Consider the following 21,469-nt stretch of genomic DNA (forward strand, 5'->3'; position numbering starts at 1 on the left):
TTCACCATGCCCAGGAACTCCTGCAGGGCCTTGACAGTGAGCGGGCGTGGAAACTGTGTCACCGCCTCCACCTTTGATGGGAGAGGGACTGCACCATCCTTGGTGACTCTGTGTCCCAGGAAATCGATGGTGGAGAGACCGAATTGGCACTTGGCGGGGTTAACAATTAGCCCATGTTGGCTGAGGCGCTCAAAAAGTGTTCTGAGGTGCGCCAGATGCTGAGCTTTGGACGTGCTTGCTACCAGGATGTCGTCCAAGTACACAAAAAGAAAAGGCAGGTCTCGTAGGACAGAGTCCATGAGTCGATGTGACGTCATCAACTCTACTGTTAGCAGACTGCAAACATAGCACCCAACAGCCCTCATCCTGATCTCTGGGGACTTCAATCATACCTCTCCTCTCAAAAACTCTGCCCACATTCAAACAATATTTCACCTGCACCACCAGAGACAATAAAACACTGGACTTTCTGTACGCCAACACCAAGGAGGCCTACAGCTCATCACCCCTTCCTCCCCTGGGCAGATCTGACCACAACCTGGTCCACCTCCTGCCTGTGTATCAACCCTTGGTGTACAGACAGCCTGTGCCCACACGCAGCGTGAAGAAGTGGTCTGAGGCGCCTGAAGAGGCCCTTAAAGACAGTTTCTACACTCCTGCGTGGGATGTTTTCACTGACTCTCACGGGGAGGCCATCAACAGCCTGACTGACTGCATTACCGACTATATTAAATTCTGTGAGGAAAACGTTGTACCCACCAGGACTGTACGGCGTGTTCCAAACAACAAACCCTGGATTACCCCTGAAATAAAGGCTCTCCTGAAGGACACAAAGAGGGCCTTTAGATTCAGCAGAGAAGAGCTGAGGATTACTCAGCAAGAGCTGAGGTGGAAAATCAGAGAGGGGAAAAACAACACAGGAAGAGGATGGAGGAACAGCTGCAGCAGAGGAACGTCAGCGGAGTCTGGAGAGGCCTAAAAACCATCTCTGGCTACAAACAGCCGGACTCCCAGGTCCATCAGTGGGCAAACGACTTGAACATTTTCTTAAATAGATTTGCTGGCACCATTTCTCTTCACCCTCTTCACTGTAGACTTCACACAAAACACGGTGACCTGTCACCTGCAGAAGTTCTTTGACGACTCCGCCATCGTCGTCTCATCTACAACAAGGACAACAGGGAGTACAGAGAGCTGACACAGGACTTCATCCTCTGGTAACAGAGCTCAACGCAGGGAAGACCAAGGAGCTGGGAAGACCAAGGAGCTGGGAAGACCAAGGAGCTGGGAAGACCAAGGAGCTGGGAAGACCAAGGAGCTGGTCTTCCCAGCTCCTTGGTCCCCCCCCCCCCCCCCCCCCCCCCGCCTCAACAGTGAACAATAAACTGGACTGGTCCGACAACTCTGCTGCTCTCTACAAGGAGGGACAGAGCAGACTCTTTCTGCTGAGGAGACTGAGGTCTTTTGGGGTGCAGGGGGCACTCCTTCAGACCTTGTATGACTCTGTGGTGTCAACAGCCATTTTCTATGGTGTGGTCTGCTGGGGCTGCAGCATCTCGGCTGCTGACAGGAAGTGACTGAACAGACTGATAAGGAAGGCCAGCTCTGTCCTGGGGAGTCCTCTGGACCGTGTGGAGTTGGTGGGAGACAGGAGAATGGCAGCCAAGCTGTCCTCCTTGCTGGACAATGTGTCCCACCCCCTCAAGGACACCCTATCCGCACTGTGCAGCTCCTTCAGTGACAGGCTGCTGCACCCGCGGTGTCTCACGGAGAGATACCGCAGGTCCTTCCTTCCTGCAGCGTTCAGACTTTACAACCAGCCCCGGTGGCCCCGGTAGACCCCGCACACATAAAAAATTTTTTTTTTAAACCTGACTAGTTGCATTAACAATTTATGTGTGATATATAAACATATACAGTGGGTAAAATAAGTATTGAACACGTCACCATTTTTCTCAGTAAATATATTTCTAAAGGTGCTATTCACATGACATTTTCATCAGATGTCGGTAACAAGAAATGCAATCCACACATGCAAAGAAATCAAACCATAGATGTCCATAAATTAAGTTATGTGTATTAAAATGGAATGACACAGGGAAAAAAGTATTGAACACGCTTACTGAAATTTAGCCTTTGTTGGTAATGACAGCTTCAAGACGCGTCCTGTATGGAGAAACTACTCCGGTGTGATTTTGGCCCATTCTTCCACACAAACAGTCTTCAAGTCTTGAAGGATCCGTGGGCCTCTTCTATGAACTCTGATCATTAGTTCTTTCCATAGATTTTCTATTGGATTCAAGTCAGATGATAGGCTGGGCTATTCTAGCAGCTTTATTTTCTTTCTCTGAAACCAATTGAGAGTTTCCTTGGCTGTGTGTTTGGGATCATTGTCTTGCTGAAAATGTCCACCCTCGTTTCATCTTCATCATCCTGGTAGATTTTTATCAAGAACGTCTCACATTTTTCCATTCATCCTTCCTTCAATTATATGAAGTTTGCCAGTGCTATATGCTGAGAAACAGCCCCACACCATGACTTCACTGTTGGTATCGTGTTTCTGGGGTGATGTGCAGTGCCATTTGACCTCCAAACATGGTGTGTATTATGGCATCCAAAGAGTTCAATTTTGGAATCATCTGACCAGACTATATTCTCCCAGTATTTCACAGGCTTGTCTAAATGTTGTGCAGCAAACTTTCAGCAAGCTTCAACATGCTTTTTCTTCAGCAATGGAGTCTTACGTGGTGAGCGTGCATACAGGCCATAGCAGTTGAGTGCATTACTTATAGTTCTCTCTGAAACACATGTACCTGCTAATTCCAGGTCTTTCTGAAGGTCTCCACAAGTGGTCCTTGGTTCTTGGAAAACTCTTCTGATAATTATTTTCTTGCGAGGAGCACCTGGTCGTGGCTGGTTTACGGTGAAATGATGTTCTTTCCGCTTCCGGATTATGGCCCCAACAGTGCTCACTGGGACATTCAGAAGTTTAGAAATCCTTCTGTAACGCCATCCGTATGTTTTGCAACAATAAGGTTGGGAAGGTCTTGAGAGGTCTTGAGAGAGCTCTTTACTTTTACCCATCATGAGATCTTTCAGCAGATATTTATTTGCACTGAGGGGCAGGATTGCTTTGTAATTACTAATATAAGATTTCAGCTCGTGTCTTGGCTTTCCATGCCTTTTTGCACCTCCCTTTCTTCACGTTTTCAATACTTTTTCCCTATGCCATTCCATTTTAATACACACAACTTAATTTATGGACATCTATGGTTTGATTTCTTTACATGTGGGGATTGCTTGGGTTGTTACCAACATCTGACAAAAATGTTATGTCAATAGCACCTTTAGAAATATATTTGCTTAGAAAAATGGTGACATGTTCAATACTTATTTTACCCGCTTTATATGCCATTATTAGCAACTGTGCAATATTACCTGGCTGCTATGTCTCCTTCAGGATGTGTATTTTGTAAATTGTGTTTTTTTCTTTATCGTAACATTTTTTTTAAATGCATATTTTCTTTTGTAAAGCTGTCTTTGGCTCTGTTGCTGCTGTAGCAAATTTAAATGTCCCCTCTGTGGGAACAATAAAGGGATTCTGATTCTGAAAAGATCCGCTCTCACCATTTCCTGTTGTTTGACTTGCTTTCACAAAACAAACAAACTTAGACGGAAATGGTGCTCAATAGATAAAAAAATGTAATCACCCTTAGCACAATAATAATCTGTGACCAATCATTACTAATTACAGTCTAAAATACTCGTAGCTGCACTACACATATGCTTGTATGGTAGTATTCTTGCTGCCGCTTTCATATTGCGAGTACTATCTGTTCCTACTGTGGTGACCCTGTATTTTCGACTACTGTGCAACCTAGCTAGCGTATGCTTAAGGAAAATGCCTTTTCTCTGTTTTCACCACACCTAAAGCGAACAAGTGCAGTAGTGCCATTACCACTAGAAACTGATGTCCAGTGGTTAATGCCAACTCTGCTGTCTTTGCACTGCGGTGCAATTCATTTAAAAAAAAAAAACTAGAGGAATTGTGGGTGAAACTTGGTGATGTTTTTTTTTTTTTTACGTGTCGCTGTTTCAAGATTAATGACGAGCATTAATGTTGACAGTCCTTAAAAGAAGAGTATTATTAACATTATCATGTTACCTTCTTGGGTGAAAGGAGTTTTTACCAGGTATTTGACTCAATGCAATTATACATACATATCTATCTCTCAGGAAGACTGCATGTATGTGGAGATCGCTTTACCTGCTTTCCATATCTAAACAGCGGCGATTGGCCATCAGAATCTCCTCTTCTTCCTTCTGGATTCGAGCCTCTACTGATGTGTCGTAGCTGCTGCAGGGAGAATGGCTGATCACTGACGCAGCTGTGTCCCTGACAAACAGGACAGAGCCTCCATTAAATAATATCAGAGTTCAAAAGTAGCTTATCCACTGCACTTCACACTTTATTGCTGACCTTTACATGACCTTAATTAAGAGTATTTTGTTGCAAAGTTTGCCATCAACACCACTGTCAACGGCCACATTACAAGTATTGTTAGGAGGCAAAGACACGCACTTTAAGAACAGCCAACTTATAAACATAAGAAGGCAAAATCGAAGAAAGCATCCTTACTGTAAACATTACAAACTCTGCACCCCTGATTAAAGCTAACCAGAACATCAAAAGGTAAGTAGCTTGCCAAAAGCACAAAGGGTGTTAAAGAGCAATTCACCTTGCTGCCGTCTGGCAACCGATACTGTTTCGGCTGCCATACCACCAGACAGAATAGCTAATTTTCTCAGGCTGTAAGACTCAACTTAAGTATGTAGCATATAGGGACCACAACCTACATTTAATTTAGCTTCTGCGTTAAAAATAAACCAACCTTGGCCATATGGAGAAATGTCAACAACTGTCTTGCACATATACCTCTGAGTAGCCACAGAAGCAGCAGCATCCAGGGCAAACTGCCTCATCACGCTCTCCTCTAAGTACTTCTGTTCCCATTTGGTCATGTCGGCCTCCAGAGCAAGGATGCGCTCTTCCTTCTCCCTCAGGTGCTCCATCAGCGCTGTGGCGTTGTACTCTGATGATACTGCTCCACTGCTTTGAGTTGCTCCCTGACGCTTGGAGGGACAAACAGGGGAAGCAGAAATAATGAAGGAGACCAAAGACCCACTTTTAATATATTGATAGCTATGTTATCTTTCAAATGTAGTAATTTGCTGATATGGCCTCATATGTTTTTGTGTGATTGTTTTTCTTCTAACATACATACTAACTGAATTGTATTTACATTTTAACTGTACATTTTGATTCAAGTTATTGTGTACGGTCATCTGAAAATCCATTAAGGCTGCCCACAAAAAGTCGACTTAAAAAGGTATTATTCAACACATTTTTCATTAGTCTATTAGTCAAAGGAAAAAAACCCTCCATGCGGTGCGAACCCCCTCACAGTTCATTCAGAGCTGTGCCTGCTCATTCAGTTAATTTTGTCAGGCAGGAAATCTTTTTTGGGGATAATTCTGAAAGTGTAAAGGACGAGCCCCACACGGTGACATGAAAACTCTGCCAAGAAAAAAGTCTCTTTCATATCCACAGCATCGGAGCGCAGCTTCCCGAATGCGGCATCAATGCAAAACACAGAGCTTAATTTTCCCTGACCACGTGTGTTCCTTTCTCAGACTCGTAGGAAAACGGCAGCACTGACTCAGGCAATAATTATTGGTTGACTATTATATTCACATCAATAACAGTTTTTTGCCCAAATGTATGGTAATCTAATCATTTGTGTTAATTAGGCAGGGCCTCTTCTTTGCTCCGGATGGCAGTTACCTGCTGCATGCGTAGCGACTCCAGCTCTCGCTCCAGTCTCGTTCGAAGTCGATGCTCGAGTTGTTCTCTTTTCTCACAGGCTGCCTGGAGCTGAGCCAGAGCCTGCTGCATCCTCTCTACCTTCTCAACATAAACCTGCTTCTTCTTTAGCTGTGTATAGAGGGAGAAAGGGAGGAAAGACAATATTTTCATTATTGTACTCCTGATCTGCTATTTCGCCCTAACAAAGCCTACTCGACATGTTTAACACATATTGTGTCAAGATATAAGGATTCCAAGATGAGGAAATCTCAAAAGCTTTCTTAGTGGTAGGGCTTCAGTTAGATTCTTTTTACAAATACTTTAGAAATATAAAAAATACATTTTGTACATCCATGGGAACCAGTTACAAATGTTACAGCAGTTAAAAACAACTAGTGATCAGCTTAATCTTAACTACATTTTTTTTTAGAGATGTGGGTAAGGAGGAAAACCGAGAGGGTTGTATTTTCACACTTTGTGAGTCTCCTTACACACATATTTATGTATAAAAGACAGCAAAAAGTGCATTTTGCATAATAGGGCACCTTTAAGGAGTTAACCAAGTCTTAGTAAAGATTTATGGAGTTTTATTACTAGTATAAGAAGACATGCTAAAGACACCTAAAGCAGAAGATTTGATTTATCGTGCACAGTTCTCGTCTCCATCCCCTCTGCAACACTATGAGAAAATAAATGGATTTTGGATTTCCTGATTCAAATTAAATGGCAACTAGCGTAAATTCAACCGACAGGATTAACTTCAGTAAGAGTGCTATGCTCTTACCTCCTCCTCCAGCTTGACCACTTTAGCCTGTGCGTTGTTGAGCGCCTGGTCTCTGATCTCGATGTGTCTCCTCTGGTCATCCGTGGCGGAGCGCAATGCGTTCATCTCCATCTCCAGCTTCTCCTTCTCACGGAGCGTCTCCTTATCTTGAACACAGGTACAATACAATGACTTTCCTAAATATTGCTTATTATTAATTTATTATTATTATTATTGCTTTGAGGAGTGGCATGTTAAATGTCCCAGGCTCTGGGTGTGTGTGTTTGTGTGTGTGGTACTCACTCTGTGCGAGCAGTTGGGATATGGTTTTGCGGTTGTCCTCTGAGCCATCGCACTCTTTAGAGGCAAGCTGCTTATTGGCCGTCTCCATGCGATCTTGACAAAACACGCACACACAGGCTTAGAGTTCGGACAACCACTCCAAAACAAATATTCTATAACCCTTTATTTTTATTTTAAACTCTCTCTGAAAGAAAAGCTGCAGTGAGTGTTTATTCATCTTCAACCCAATCAGTGGTAAAAGTTTGCATCCCGCACACACAGTTTCCCTTCTATTTTCTAAGCTAATGAGCATGAAAAAAAGAAGGGAAACAGGATAAATGTTTGTGTTTGCTGTGTAGTTTCAGCTAATAGAACACATTGTCTCATGCCCCTTTTCGACCAAACCAGTTCCAGTTCTAGCTCCATGCTAGTGCTATTCTGGTTCCGAAAGGGTTCTTATTATTTTTAGCCCCAGTTATGTTTCCACCGCCAAGAGCCCGACTGGTGCTGCGTTATGACATCGCTGATTTTTTCCCCAACGCCGCTCACAACAAGAATAGGGGACTGTGTCGGGTCGAGGATCGTGTTGCTTTTAGTCATAGGCAGCCAGATTAAATTAAAGAACTACTTCTTCAACCCTATACTTTTCTTCAGTGCGCCGTGGTTCATTGTTTATTAATGCGGCTCAGCATCATTAACCGCTAACCTTTTGATGCTATTTCTATGGGTATTGATTGAAAGAGAAAAAGTAATTGAGGTAAGATGTTAATTTTATTATGTCTATTCGATTGTGCAAGTCAAGAGGCAATAAGGTCTATCTATTTAAATCCGCCTTCATTTCTTTAGTAATTGGTGTGGGATATTATTTAATTATTATTGCTTGCTCATAAAGACATGTTTATGTATAAATGCTACCAAAGAGGGTTTTAAACTATGAAGAGAAGTGAGCTTCATGACAGAGTTAAAGGTGAGCTAAAAACATAGGAAAGGAACTGCATTTTGCTTCTTTGTTCACAGTGAATATTAACTGCCCATTCCTTTGTGAGAGAAGGCAGAGAGGCCCGAGAGAGGGACAGCAGGAGATAGTGAAGACTTCTGGATGCTTCACAAATGACAGGAGAGTTATGGCAAGAGTAGAGAAGGATTAAATAACAGGCTGCGGACCCGGAACTCGTGGATCCAAGAGGCAAGAACTCTGTCTGTCCACCAACACGCACCACCACACTCAAAAATATACATTTAACATGTCATAAGGGACTGCCCCTTTTCTCTTTCACAAAGTATAAATATTGTGTGATGTCACATGTTGAGGCTCTGGGTGGAAATGAAAGACAGTATCTCCTGATTGCAGTCTGTTTCTCACTAAACCCAGAGACCTCAAAATTGAGAATGTGTATCCCTACCACAACTGGAAATAAATCAGCATTATTATAACCTCACCACTTCGTCTGGACTCCTTGCTAGAGAAGTTTTGTATAGATATGGCCCTACAATTTATTGTTCAAATATAGCATAATAGGAGACCTTTAATAAGCTAGTATTAAGTCTCCATGTAGTATTTTTAACTTCAGTGTCGGGATGTAGGGATAACTTTACACCTGCATTATCTGATATGTCTTTAACCCCTATTTCACATTTTATGATTCTATGTCTGTCACAGGTAAACAGGAAAAAATAGTAAATTCTTGAATGTACACTATGAGGGTGGGAGAAAAAAGTTAAATGTCTTTCTGTTGGCAGAATTTCCCTCCAGATATCTGTCATTCCTGCTTCGAGAAGCAGTTTTTAACTGTGATTGTCTCAGGATTTATTATCTTTGTTAGATTAAAGAAGTCAAGGGAGGGTTCTAATTGTATATTCCAGTCCCCACCACAAATGAGAAATCCTGAGGTCTCTTCAGCAATTATGTCAAATATTTTCCTTAAGTATTTTTGCATTACCTGGGGGTCTGTACACGTTTAATAGCGTAACCCGATTATGATCAATATAACCCTTTAACTAAGATGTATCTTCCCTCTGTATCTGTTATCTGTTCAGAGAGTTGGAATACTACTTTATTTGAAATTAATATGGCTACCCCCCTTGCTTGTCCATGTTTGTAAGAGAGGAGTAGTTATTTTTATAACCGAAAAGTTTAAACGTCTTGTGTTCCTTATCGCAAAGATGAGTCTCCTGCCAAAAGATGATCTGTTGTTTTTCTCTTTTCATCTTAGTTATTCATTTTTGCCTTTTGATGGGATTTTGCAGTCCATTAACATTTAAAGTTATTACGTTGTACTCCTGGTTTAACATTCTATCCCTTTAGTCTTGTATATATAACGCTCCTCCATTGACCTGCACATGTAAACAAAAAACACCTGTGCAACACAATAAAACAACCAAACCAAAATGACCTCCAATAGTGAAGTATAAAGGCTACTTCTGAAGAGGGAGGGGAGGCCTCCTGCTGAAGGGCGCCTCCTGGTGCGCGCTGATTTCCTCATATGAGTGTTATCAGAGCACATGATTGTTGTAGTTTCAATCCCCCAGATTGTGCAGTCTTGGGAATACTTATAGTACTTTAAACTAAGAACGATTATTTCTATAACCAACAGGTCTAACATTCGGACAATACTGACCATAGAACACTTTATCAAAAACTCATATACATTAGTATGTCATTCATTGAAAATGCGACGGGCCTTACCAGTGCAACCTACTGTTTCAGGTGTTTTTATTTATTTATTAATTTAGTAATTGTCTCTGACCTTGTGGTCTACTCATGGATGCACCTTAAGCCTCTCTCCCTGAGCATAAGAGAATGTTGAAACCTGCGGAGCTTCTCTCGGAATTGCTCAACGTCTGTGGTCTGGCTACGATGTGATGCAGGCCCGCGGATCTCCCATGAGTTCTCCTCCAGTTTCCCGCGGTGTGTCGCGGCTGCACCAGCCTGGGGTGTGCAGATGGGTGTTGTACTCACATTGGTTTCTTCATCAGCCGACAAAATCCCCTTCCTCTGCATGTCCTTGGTCGCTTCCTTTGCATTATTGTATGTTTTAGGTAGTTAAGACTTGTAGTTTAGTCCCTTTTCTTTTAACACCTTCCTCAGGGGGGCGTTTTCCTTTCCTTTCTTCATTATTTCTACTGGGTAATCATGGTCGGAATAAACTCTCTGTCCTTTGGGATGTACCTCTTTCATTCTGCAGTGTTCAGCGCCAGTTCTTTGGTTCTGTAGGCGAGGAAGTAAGCATCGTGGTCTTGGGGCGGTGGTTTTTGCCAGAGTGATCTGTGACAGCGTTGTATGTTAAAGTCAACTTCCGGGAGAGATAACTCGCAAATGACACGCATTGTCCCCCTCCTCCCCCTTGGGGATTACAAAAATGTGGAGATTATTTCTGCGGGAACGTGCTTCTAATTCCAATACATTGGAATGAATGCGCTCTTGTTCCTGCAAAGTTTGAAGATGCACATCCTTTGTGTTAGCATTTTACTCTTCAGTCTCGGCCACTCGGTTTTGTACTTCGTCCATCCTGGCTTCTGTGTTTTTCAGTTTTACCCCGATCCCACTCAGCTTTTGGTTAACTTCTTCTTTAAAAATCCTGAGCTCTTCCTTCATGTCTCGTCTAATTGTTTCAGAGAAACAGTTTAGTTCCTTCTTCGTGTCCGTGTGTCCTGCCTTTATTTCAGCATGGATAGCATTCATGCTAGCATGCTAGATGTCCACTAACTGATTAGCTTTACCCGTTCCATTTCTTCCCAATGTTCGTGCTGGTTTGACTTACTGTGCACTTAGTTTTCCTTAGTTTATATTTCCCCATAACATTTATAATAAAATAGTCGTGTTGAGTTCTCTGAAATGGGGAAAATGTCCGACCTTTCTGGGAGCTCACATATTACACTACTGCTCATCTCGCCATCATAGCCGGAAGTCCTCTACGGCCATATTTTACCGGAATATTTTTCATTATGATTCTACTTGTGATAGTTGGACATGGCAACCTGTGTAGGCCATGTATTAATTCCACCCGATAGCTGCTATATTGCAAAACAACAGGAAAACGTCTGCCTGCTCTTCAGAATGATCAATAACAGCGAACGGATGGTCATTAAAGTAAGGTAAAAATAAACAGCATCACACTGAGCCTGGTTAATGTTGCCTGACTTTATATAGTGTATGTTTTTTATAAGTGTGTGGTCGAGTTCAAGTCACTTTGCTCAGTGCTACTGCTCATTACAACTTGTCTTCACTGTACTCGCCATGAACTGTTATTGCTCAGGTTAGCCTCTCTTCACAATTATTTTCTAAATTTCTGCAAAAAAAAACAAAAACATAGCTGAAAATATTTTTACCATTGCAGTTTTATGTTGAATTTGCAATCAGGTTCAGCAAGACGGTTATTGCAGTGTTACCCCCCCTCTCCGTTTTCTCACCTCGGAGGTCCCTGTTGAAGTCGTGCAGCCGCCGGACCTCCAGCTCCAGCTTGTTCCTCATGGTTTTTTCCAAGGCCTCCCTCTTGGAGGAAGACTTGGAAAGGTTTTCATATGCCTCTGACACCAACTGGATCTCCGTTTCCAACTGCCAAAAGATACAAGATCAATGATTAGAAAAAGAGGGAAAAAAGCATAAACGAGCTGGGTTAAACTTAATCCAAATGTTGTATTATTTATTTCTCCGCTGAATATTTACAAAACACTATCTACATATTTGCTGTCTACAGCCTGAGCTTCGATCTTTTAATTGAGTAATTTCATACATTATTCAACCAATATTCTTAACAGAATGATCACAATAAAAACAAAATCCAGTTTGTTCAAACAAAATGGTTGAGTAAATTATTCAGGTTAAATCTAGACAGCTGAACTTTTTTCATTCCTTTTTCTTAGACTCTACTTTGCTAATAAGAAATAACACAACTCATAACAACATTGTTTTGTTACCTTGTGCAACTTTGTGACTTTCTCACGGCAGGACTCCATATCCTGCCTCAGCATTCTGTTCTCCTCCGTAAGCACATCCACCATCTGGTGGGCTCGCACCATCATAGCAAAAGGCTCCCCCTGCAGTTGAGAGTAGGTTTGTGGTTGGGGGAAATGTGCGGGGTGGGGAAGTGGAGGTCCTTGGAACTGCTGCTGCTGCTGCTGCTGCTGCTGCTGCTGCTGCTGCTGCTGCTGCTGCTGCTGCTGCTGCTGCTGCTGACACTGATGAGGCTGCTGAGGCTGCTGATGGTACATCCTGGGAGTGGAGCCGTACGGGTCATGAGGGAAACCATGACTTCTTGGTGTTTGATGAATGGGACCCATGATAAAGGGCTCACCTGCTTGGTGGGAGCTGGGACCCTGTGGACTGCGGGGCCCAGGGCTAGGGAAGGTATCTCCCTGGTTCTGGGGCTGCTGGTAAGGGAAGGAGGGATGGGATGAGTGGGAGGCACTGAGCATGCTGGTTAGGGTGGAACACTGGGTACGGGATAAGGATCCCACAGAGGTGACAGAGGAGGTGGGACTGTGCTGATGAAGGGGCCTCTGGAAATGAACTGAACCCTCCTTACTGGACCTGCGGAAAGATCAGCTTTGTGAATAGACATTTACAGAAACAACACCAGTCATAACAGTAATTTGTTTAGTGTTAGTGGCTAACTTAATCATTTATATTAATTTCCCTAGCTATAGCATCCCGTGGATGCTTTTTCGTTGTTTACTTTTATGTTGAACACAACACAGAGCCATACAGGCTGCCCACCTCCCAACACTGTGCCCTGCTCTCCCAATATGCAGCTAGTGTCCCCCTGTCCACCGTTGCCTTAATTGTTTTTGAAACTGCCTAAGTGTTACTTAAATTATATTTTTTGAATTTAGGTCTTACAGCCCCAAGTAGGTCATACTTGGGGTTGGTGGGTGTTACTGGACTGCATTAGAGGTGTTTATGCATGTAGTGATGAAGTGGAAGTGGAATAAAACATCAGAAAAAACATGTTCACAGAATGTAATGCTTCATTATGCATTATACATTACCCTTAACTATGACCTCTGTAATAAACATATAGGGAAATTAATACATTTCCAAACATGTCAACAAAAAGAAAGGGTAGACTTGAAAGATTACACTGGCGTTCCAAATAAAGTGACAACTGAATGGAATTTCTCACAGTCCGAGGTGACAAGACTTGCATGATTTCAATGGACATGTATGTGTCACTACACAAATTCAAAGAAGCATAAGGGTGTGAGGTCTTTGCTCAAGAGGACCACAGAAGCCTTTGTCCCTGTTTTGCGTTTTTTACTTCAATCCATCCAACTGCTGCAGGATCAGATTTATACCAAACTTAGCCATTTTTGTTAACATCTATGTTTATAAAAATGATAATTCTGGTATCACTAGAACCCAGGTATAATAAAAGCACTAAGTACTAACTAAATGTTTCTAATATTTCTAGTTTGCATAACATATACCAGTAATTAAGTTGGGAATGGCAGTAGGCATGACATTTCATTTATGTTTAATAAATACAGATACTTTTATTATTACTAATTATTATCTGATATTTTTTTAATCTAAAATGTCAGTAAAATATAGTTTTAATGATGTTTCTTGTGTCTCTGAGGGGAAACCTTTTTAACAGTGATTGTTTACAAAATGTAAAAAATGCTGATTCAAATCTTTTAAAAAAACATCCTTTAGCCCAGTCAATTTCATGCAGTTTGTAAGGTTGGAAAACAACAGCTGTCAACGGGTTTTTTTCACAGCAAACATTCCTGCATTTATCCCTCAAAGGAACACCATGAAGCATATCATGTCCTGACTCGTCCTGCCCTGATGATTAAATCCTGCAGTATTCATGTCTGTTGGATCTGGTTCCCTGAAGTAAATAGACTTCTGTGAAACAGGACGAACAGGATTCCTCTTCAGATTTTAAAATGCAGGTTCGGGATACTATGAAATGCTGTTTAATCTTATTTGTTTATTTTTATCATTTTAACTTGCCTGTAAAAAAGTATTATGTTATGTTATTACTTAATGTTGTCCTTGTCAGTGTGGAAACAAACCCTGAAGCAGCATTCAAATCTGATAGGACAATCAAACTCCATATGGAGCTGTGTGTAATCTTTATCCGTGACACTGTGTCCGGGGATCAATTCAGTCTCTGAAGTCAAAATAGAGCCAACCACTCAAAAGACGTGATGCATTATGCTTTAATAAGTCATTCACCCATTCACACCTCCTTCACACAGAGCAGTACCATTTGCTCTAGGAAAGCTAACAATTATATACATTCACAAACCGTTGGCCATCGGGAGCAACTCAGGGTTGAGAATCTTGCCCAAGGACACATCGACATGTTCACGGGCTGGGATCGAACCAACAACCTTCTGGTTGAAAGACGACCGCACTCCCTCACAGCCACAGTCGCCCATTTAATTAACTGTTGCAGTATTAATTCAAAACTATTAATAACCTAAGCACTTTTAACTTTGTATAATGGTGTTGGTGAGGGGCTCTGCGTGCGTGCGTTCCTACCTGAATGAGCCGTACTCAGGTGGAGGCTGGTATCGGACTTGGAGCACCTCCCTTGATTGCTCTCTGCCTCTCTGCTCCTGATAAAAATGCCCTCCAGGCTCCTGCTGCTTGCTAGGTGAGCCAATTCCTTTGAAGGGGTAGTCTGGAGGTGGGCCGCGATGCTGCGGCTTGTAATAGTCCCCCGGTGGCCCTGGCGGGGGCAGCTGTGGAGAGAGTGGGGCACTAGTGACAGGAGCGTGGGCCTTTACACCGCTAGTGGCCAGGGAGAGCTGCATTAGTCGTTCGCTGAGAGACCGAACATGTCCTTGCTTTAGATCCTTCAGCCCGTCGTCCTGGTGCACCCTCCCTGTTCCACTCACCCGCTGAACTGTGGGCCGACCCTCTGTGCGAACCTTGGTGCTGGTCACCCCAGTGACGTAGAAGGCAGTACCCGCCGAGGCCGAAAGAGGGGGCTGCTGGAGCTGGTTGTTTTGCTGATGAGAAGGAGGACCATGGCCACGGAAGTATTGCGACTGCACTTTGGCTTCTTCATACGTAGGGAGGTCCTCAGGGTTCGGACACTGCCCTTGGACACTTCCAACACATCCACTGCTGCCTCCTCCTCCACCTACAGTCCCCAAACATCCGCCCCCTCCACTGCTTCCACCCCCTCCTCCTACTCTGGTGGAGCCCAGCTTCTCAAGGCCGTTGTCCGTCTGCAGCTCCTGTCCCTGGGGCTCCTGACGGGCAATGTGGGGGGTCATGGAGTGATCATCAGAGGGGCCTACCTGTCCCTGTACCACATAACCTCCTCCACCTCCTGCTCCTCCCCCTGCTTGTTGTTGTGCTTGTTGTTGTTGTTGTTGTTGTTGTTGTTGTTGCTGATGTTGTTGCAGCACGTAATTCCGGTTCATTTGCTCCTGCAGGAGGCGCTGCAGGACAGTGTTTCCTCCACCTCCTACATTGTTGGTGCTGGACGACTCCTCTGCAGCGGCCCTCATCTCTGCCTCACGCTTGCTACGAACCTCATGGAAGGACAGGCTTCGGCCACGGTCAATACTCCCTGAGATTTACATTTTTGACAAAGAGATGAGAGAAACAGTTTAATAATGTTGACCATGTGAAGCAATTCAAAGAAAAACAATTGAAGTGGGTGACAAAAAACACAGAAATAGTAAGGTAATTCAGAATAACTAGGGAAGAAACCAAACAAAAGCAATGGGATAGAAAGTACTAATTTCAAACATGCACATGGACCATCCACCACCATCCCTATCCCACTTGTAGAAAAACATTTTTTTTGCACAAACCTGCACAGCCAAACCCTCAAAAACACCTTGAAACCTCAAACCCAGATCACAAACAGAAACATACATTAGGTCTTACAATTTAGACCAGAGAATGGAAATTCTGAAATCCTTGTAATGACAATTGTACTTAAAGGTCTCCTATTATGCAAAACTCACTTTTTGCTGTCTTTTATACATAAATATGTGTCCCCGGTGTGTAAGGGGAATCACACAATGTCAGAAAATACAACCCTCTCTCTTTTCCTCCTTACCCTCATCTCTAAAAATGGGGGTACAAACGAGCTAATCCATATTTCCTGCCGATATGACATCATATCGGAAATGTGGGCTGGCTTTACATTGAACTCCTGGCAACGTCACGCCCATGTGACACGTCCCAACCTATCGTCCGCCATATACAGTCGCAGCTGAATCCCCCCCCCCCAGCTGTGTGTGTGTGTGTGTTCAGCAGGATGTCTGCAGGAGGGACTTAAGAGTTGCTGTTTATATAATGTCTCTGTTCTAGTGGTAAACACTGAGAAGTGTTTCAGAAATAATGCTGGATGTGGTTTGGAACATAACATGGCGCTTAATCACGGCAGCGTTTAGCTGAGTTTCTCCCGGTAGAAAACCCTCTTCAGAGGAGAGATCATGACGCTCAAAATAGGGCGTGGCCAGCAGCAGCTAGTTCATTTAAAGCTACAGTCACAGAATCAGCCCTTCAGGAAAAGGCTGAAATAGAGGGGGATGAGGCATGCTACAATGGGGATCTGTTTGGTATTTTTATCAAAACACTTCACCGACATGTTTTGTATAGATATAGCCCTACAATATATTGTTCAAATATAGCATAATAGGAGACCTTTAAGAAGGGTTAACTAGTGAAAGTGAAAAGTGCAGATTAACAAAGTAGCGGAAGGCAGTTTGTCCTTGTTTGAACTAAACTGTGATATGGTGGTAAAAGAAATAGCTACCTGTTGATTGTTCTTACGTAAAAGGCTCATATTTCATAGGTTTTGGAAGTAAAAGGACAATAGCGGCATTTTTGTAACATTATATGGTGCAACACTGAATGTAAATCCATTTTCACATCATAGTATAAAAGAAAACCTTTGAGCATTAATCTGGATTGTCTTGACAACAACCATGTTAACATGCACAATAATTATATGCTATTATTCTGAACATGACAATACTCTGAATGAGTTTTGGAGATTTTGAATAAGATCCTATTCCAAGTGTAGTATTTTTTTATTTGACAGAAGTACAGGGCCACATAAAAAAAAAAAAAGTTTGAGATTTGATAAGAGATTTTTGATATGTGCAAATATCGCAATTGCCAACTATTCAGCTATAGTGGTTAAAGGTATCCTATATGAATGCAAAATAAAATAGCCAAAGCTGCTTTCTAATTATTCATATTTTGACTTGGTTTAACGTAATTTGCTGAGAATGGCATCACTACTTTTTATTTTCATTCATAGTGTCGTTTTAGGCATGAAAATCTAATTTTCTTCGCAAAAGACATTGTCCCGTCTGAAAATCTCCACTTGAAAGTCTGCTACCGCAATAGGGCTACAAGTAATGATTATTTTATTTAAGTTAATGGCATTCGATGTATGAATTTAACATGTAATCTATGAAATATTAATAACTTTTGACCTACAGTATGCCAATAACAAACAGCAAAAGTACAAAACCTTTTAAGATTCAATCATACAAAACACAGAAAGACAGCCCATCTGAGACATTATCTTTTTAGTTATCATAATTGCTATCATAGTTGTCTTCAAATGTACTATCATGGCAGGGACAATGTCAAATCTCTGGAAAGCAGGTGGAGGTAATCTTTACATCCTTGATCAGAGCTTCTCAGAGATATATCAATTGTTCCAATGTCATCAGTAAAGCTTTGTTTTGTTTTTAGAGAAAATATGACAACACAGTTACAAATCACTGCTTTTAGTAAGACTGTCCGATTTGAATGCATTCACCCATTCACAAAACAACAGGGAAATTAGATTTTTTTTTTTTTATTGTAAAGATTGTTATTCATTGCATGAAAGCAAGGTAAACAAACCCCAGTGACTTGGGAATTATCTAAGCTGACCCAAAGAAATTTGGGTGTCATTATTCATACAGGGTTTAAGACAGAAGCAATGTGTTCTCCGTTGCACATCCAATGTTGTCAAAATGTAAACCACCTGGGAATTATTTGTTGTGAAAGATGTTAATCAAAAAGGATATGTTCATACTGAGTCAAACCTCAGTAACTAAAGTGAAAAGTCGTTATTTTACTCATCTGACTACATGTTTTTTTTTATCATTTGTCTATATTTTAGGGAGTGTTGTGCTGCAATGCAGTGTGGTTTCTTTGACAACACTAAATTTGACCAACTGAACACTGATACACCTTTTTCTAATGAGGAAAGAAAAAAATTCATCATTACATCTAGTGCTTTCTGTTATTCTTCTCATTCTCAAGGAGGAAGATGCTTTTTTCCGAAACATCTGTAAGTAAATAAAATCATATAAGACAAAAGGAGAAGCATTAGCTTTGGCCATATGTCAGCAAATGGTCAATTATCTGAAAACTGAAGAGACATAAAAAAAAAAAAAAAGGAATTTAGTACTGACACCCAATGAAGATCATATCAATGGAAAAAATGAAAACTAAACAAACAGCATACAATATGTAACTTTTCATTTTGAGATGTTTTATCTTCCATGACATACGTAAGCAAATGAATACAAAGCAAGTACTATTAGTTCCTCTGTTTAGAAAATCAATTTCTACAATAGAAGACTGATTTTCTAAAAGCTTCCATGTTGTATGATCCAATGGTTAAGCTTCACTCCTAAAGATTTCAATAAAAAAATTGTCAGAATGCAACTTTAGGATAATTGCAAGGAAAACCACATGCTTTATGAAATCCAGTCTGATGAAAATGTTTTGTCACATAAATAAATAATAAAAAAGCACACCATCTGCCTCTGTTTAAAATGTGTGTTGCTGTGTTGACTCTTTTCTGCACCACTCAGACAACATGAATTCCTCGAAAGAAATGAGTCATCATTATGATGCTACACTGATTGCCTCAGCTGTTTAAGAGCTATAGGACTAGTGATATGATTAGCTGGGAGTTTTTAATTAATCGTTTTCCACTTCATTTAGCTCATTTGCACTTAAGCCGTGGCACATATATTAAATAGAATAGCAGGTGGAATACCCACACACTCCGGGCTTGATGTACTGTATATGCAAGTTGCTGTTCCAATAGATCAGCAAAACGACTTCCAATTGGAAAGATCTGATAACCAATATCTGACTGTTCAGCAATCACTGAAAAGGACACCAGTCAGACAGAAATGTTATTTGGTGGTACTGATTCCTAAATAACCCCCCTTCCTAAACCAAATGTGTCAAACAGGAACTGAATACCAGAGTGAAAAATGCAGAGAAAGCTTTCAGTGAACTCTGTAAGGGCTGGTGATGGTACACTGTCAATACACTCAAGTAATGCATTAACCATTTACTGCAGCAATATGCATTGTTGTTAGGCAGTGTGGTTCCGCTCATGAGAAGCTCAAAAACAAATCTGTTCAAGCAGGACAGACTTCACTGAAATCCCAGAGCCTTATACAAGTAACATTTAATGAACATCCAAACATATCAAAGAAACTGGTCAATGTCATCCTTAACGGTTACTACAGGAAGCGGGAGATGAAAGGTGGTACTCATAGTTTGGACACCCCTGCCATAGACGCATACTCCCTCCCACATACTTCAATAGCCATATCCTGCAGTGCATGCCCAAAATCTTCTCTCTGACTTGCCCTCTTCACAGCCAGCAACAGGAAAAAAGGTGGACAGAGGAAAAAATAAACAATCAAGCAAACAACAAACACAACAGATATTAAATAAGAGTTGAGAAAGGATCAAATGTCATGACAGATGATGCTGGTATGAGGAAAGCAGTGACTCGCTGAATTGTCACTGCCATTTGCTTGCTTTTTGTTATGTGAAATAATAACGGCTAAGCGCATTCATGTGAACGAAAATATTCATGATATGGACCTCAGTCATTCAGAATAGGGAATGATAGTATATAAAATTATATAGTATGGTGTTAATATGATGTCATTTTAATACGAACTGAATATAAGCATAATTTAGTCATTGGTGTCACACGTAAAGAATACCGGAACACATGTGATCTCCTACATGCTGCACATTAGAATGACCATCAGCCAATTATAGCAGAGCATTAATCTGACACTTTAAAAAGCTCTGATTATTAAAAGTATCTGTTGGAGAATATCAACAATATTTGTTTATAATCATCAGTTTGTTGGGCCTGCCAAAAGTATAAAAGAGTGTACCTTCAAAATCAAACACTTGCAAAGCTTGCTCCTTTTCAAGTCTTTTAAATGTTGCATTGTTTACATCCATGTTGATTAGCTTGCAGTCTTCTTGACTGCCTTTATTGGCCCATTGCTGCATTTTTTGACACATCAACATAAACGAGATGGTGTTAAAGCAGTTTACAGGACTGTGCATATATATGAGGCCAAACAATTCATATTTTACCTTCAATGTATAAAATATGAAATGATAAAATAAACATGTCCTGGGTTGTGTATTTTGAGATATGACTTTTCCTTTAACAATTAAGATGTTATAAACAATGACTTGTATGCTGTGAATGACTTTTTTTCATCATCATATGACATTGTGTGTTCACTACTGTTTTGACAAGTATCGCCATGCAATTTTTCTTAATAAGTACACACAATCTGCTAAACTAACAATTTATGGAAATGTATAATATCGTTCAAGCGTCTCTGTTCTCTTGACTATCTCCCACTCTTACATCCTCTTATACCTACTTCAGACTACCCTCTTTCCTTTTTGCCTCCCCCTCCCTATATTTCCTTAGCCAAACTCATTTCCCAAGACTTCTCCCTCTTATACCTACCTGTATGGCTGCTCTCACTGTGCTCAGTGGCAACAGCTGCTCATGTTGTGATGCAAGGGCAGACCCAAGGGGTGGGGCTTCCTTATGGTTAGCAGTAAGATGGGGCTGATGATGTTGTTGTGGTGGAGGTTGACTCGTCTAAGGGAATTGTAGTTTTGTGGTGGCACGTTGAACAACTCCTGGTTCTTGACTCCCTGCAGGCTCAGCACGCTCTCAAGGAGGCCCAAGATGTAGAGGAAATGGTCGGTGTCTCTCTGCAGATGAAATAAAACTGGTTAATTTTAACTGCCACAAAGAACCACATGAGAAGCTAAGCTTTGGTAAAAAGCCCACAAACGTTCTCGAGTGCATGTACTGTATATGCATTTAAGAATCTAACTGTAGTAAAGAATCTATAACAGGAGATTCATACTGCCAGATGTGGACTGAACAAGTTTGATGAAAGACTGAGGAGTGTGGAACGATCACAAGAATGGCTTTCTAAAGATAAAGGTGACGTTCATGAAAAGCTGAACAAGAGGGCAGAGGATTAGAATAGTTAAGATAAAGAAATTTGCAAGGGCCAACGGCCTGTGGATTTGTTCTTATCCCTGCAACAATTTCAACAAAATGAAGATGATGCTTTTTTCCATCCATAAATACAAACAGGATTAACAAATATATGATCAGAAGTTGTTAATGTAAGAAAGATATCGACAAGTTGTGTTTGTTTGTAAATGTATTATTGTATTATTCACATATTTTCTTTTTATATGTGACATTTGTTTGCGTATTTGCAGATATATTATATTTGCTAAAAATGTAATGAGTTTACAAATC

General features: G+C 41.3%; 1 protein-coding gene across 10 annotated transcripts in view; it reads right to left on the bottom strand.

Annotated features, from left to right (window-relative positions):
* The window catches only part of amot (angiomotin), a 72,075-nt gene that overhangs the window by 15,227 nt on the left and 35,379 nt on the right, over positions 1-21,469 (bottom strand). For 7 of the 10 annotated variants that reach the window (XM_063894368.1, XM_063894359.1, XM_063894361.1 and 4 more), the window contains 9 exons: positions 18,122-20,904; positions 14,404-15,445; positions 11,829-12,441; positions 11,322-11,466; positions 6,933-7,025; positions 6,651-6,796; positions 5,846-5,995; positions 4,937-5,133; positions 4,268-4,396 (listed from right to left, as the gene is read on the bottom strand). In XM_063894368.1, the coding sequence (XP_063750438.1) occupies positions 4,268-4,396; positions 4,937-5,133; positions 5,846-5,995; positions 6,651-6,796; positions 6,933-7,025; positions 11,322-11,466; positions 11,829-12,441; positions 14,404-15,445; positions 18,122-18,236 (2,630 nt within the window). In that variant the 5' untranslated portion in view covers positions 18,237-20,904. The remainder of the gene's footprint in view (positions 1-4,267; positions 4,397-4,936; positions 5,134-5,845; positions 5,996-6,650; positions 6,797-6,932; positions 7,026-11,321; positions 11,467-11,828; positions 12,442-14,403; positions 15,446-18,121; positions 20,905-21,469) is intronic. The other 3 variants (XM_063894367.1, XM_063894360.1, XM_063894369.1) reach the window with 3 other exon arrangements.

The sequence above is a fragment of the Eleginops maclovinus genome, chromosome 11 (genome assembly GCF_036324505.1).
Source record: "Eleginops maclovinus isolate JMC-PN-2008 ecotype Puerto Natales chromosome 11, JC_Emac_rtc_rv5, whole genome shotgun sequence".
Taxonomy (NCBI): domain Eukaryota; kingdom Metazoa; phylum Chordata; class Actinopteri; order Perciformes; family Eleginopidae; genus Eleginops; species Eleginops maclovinus.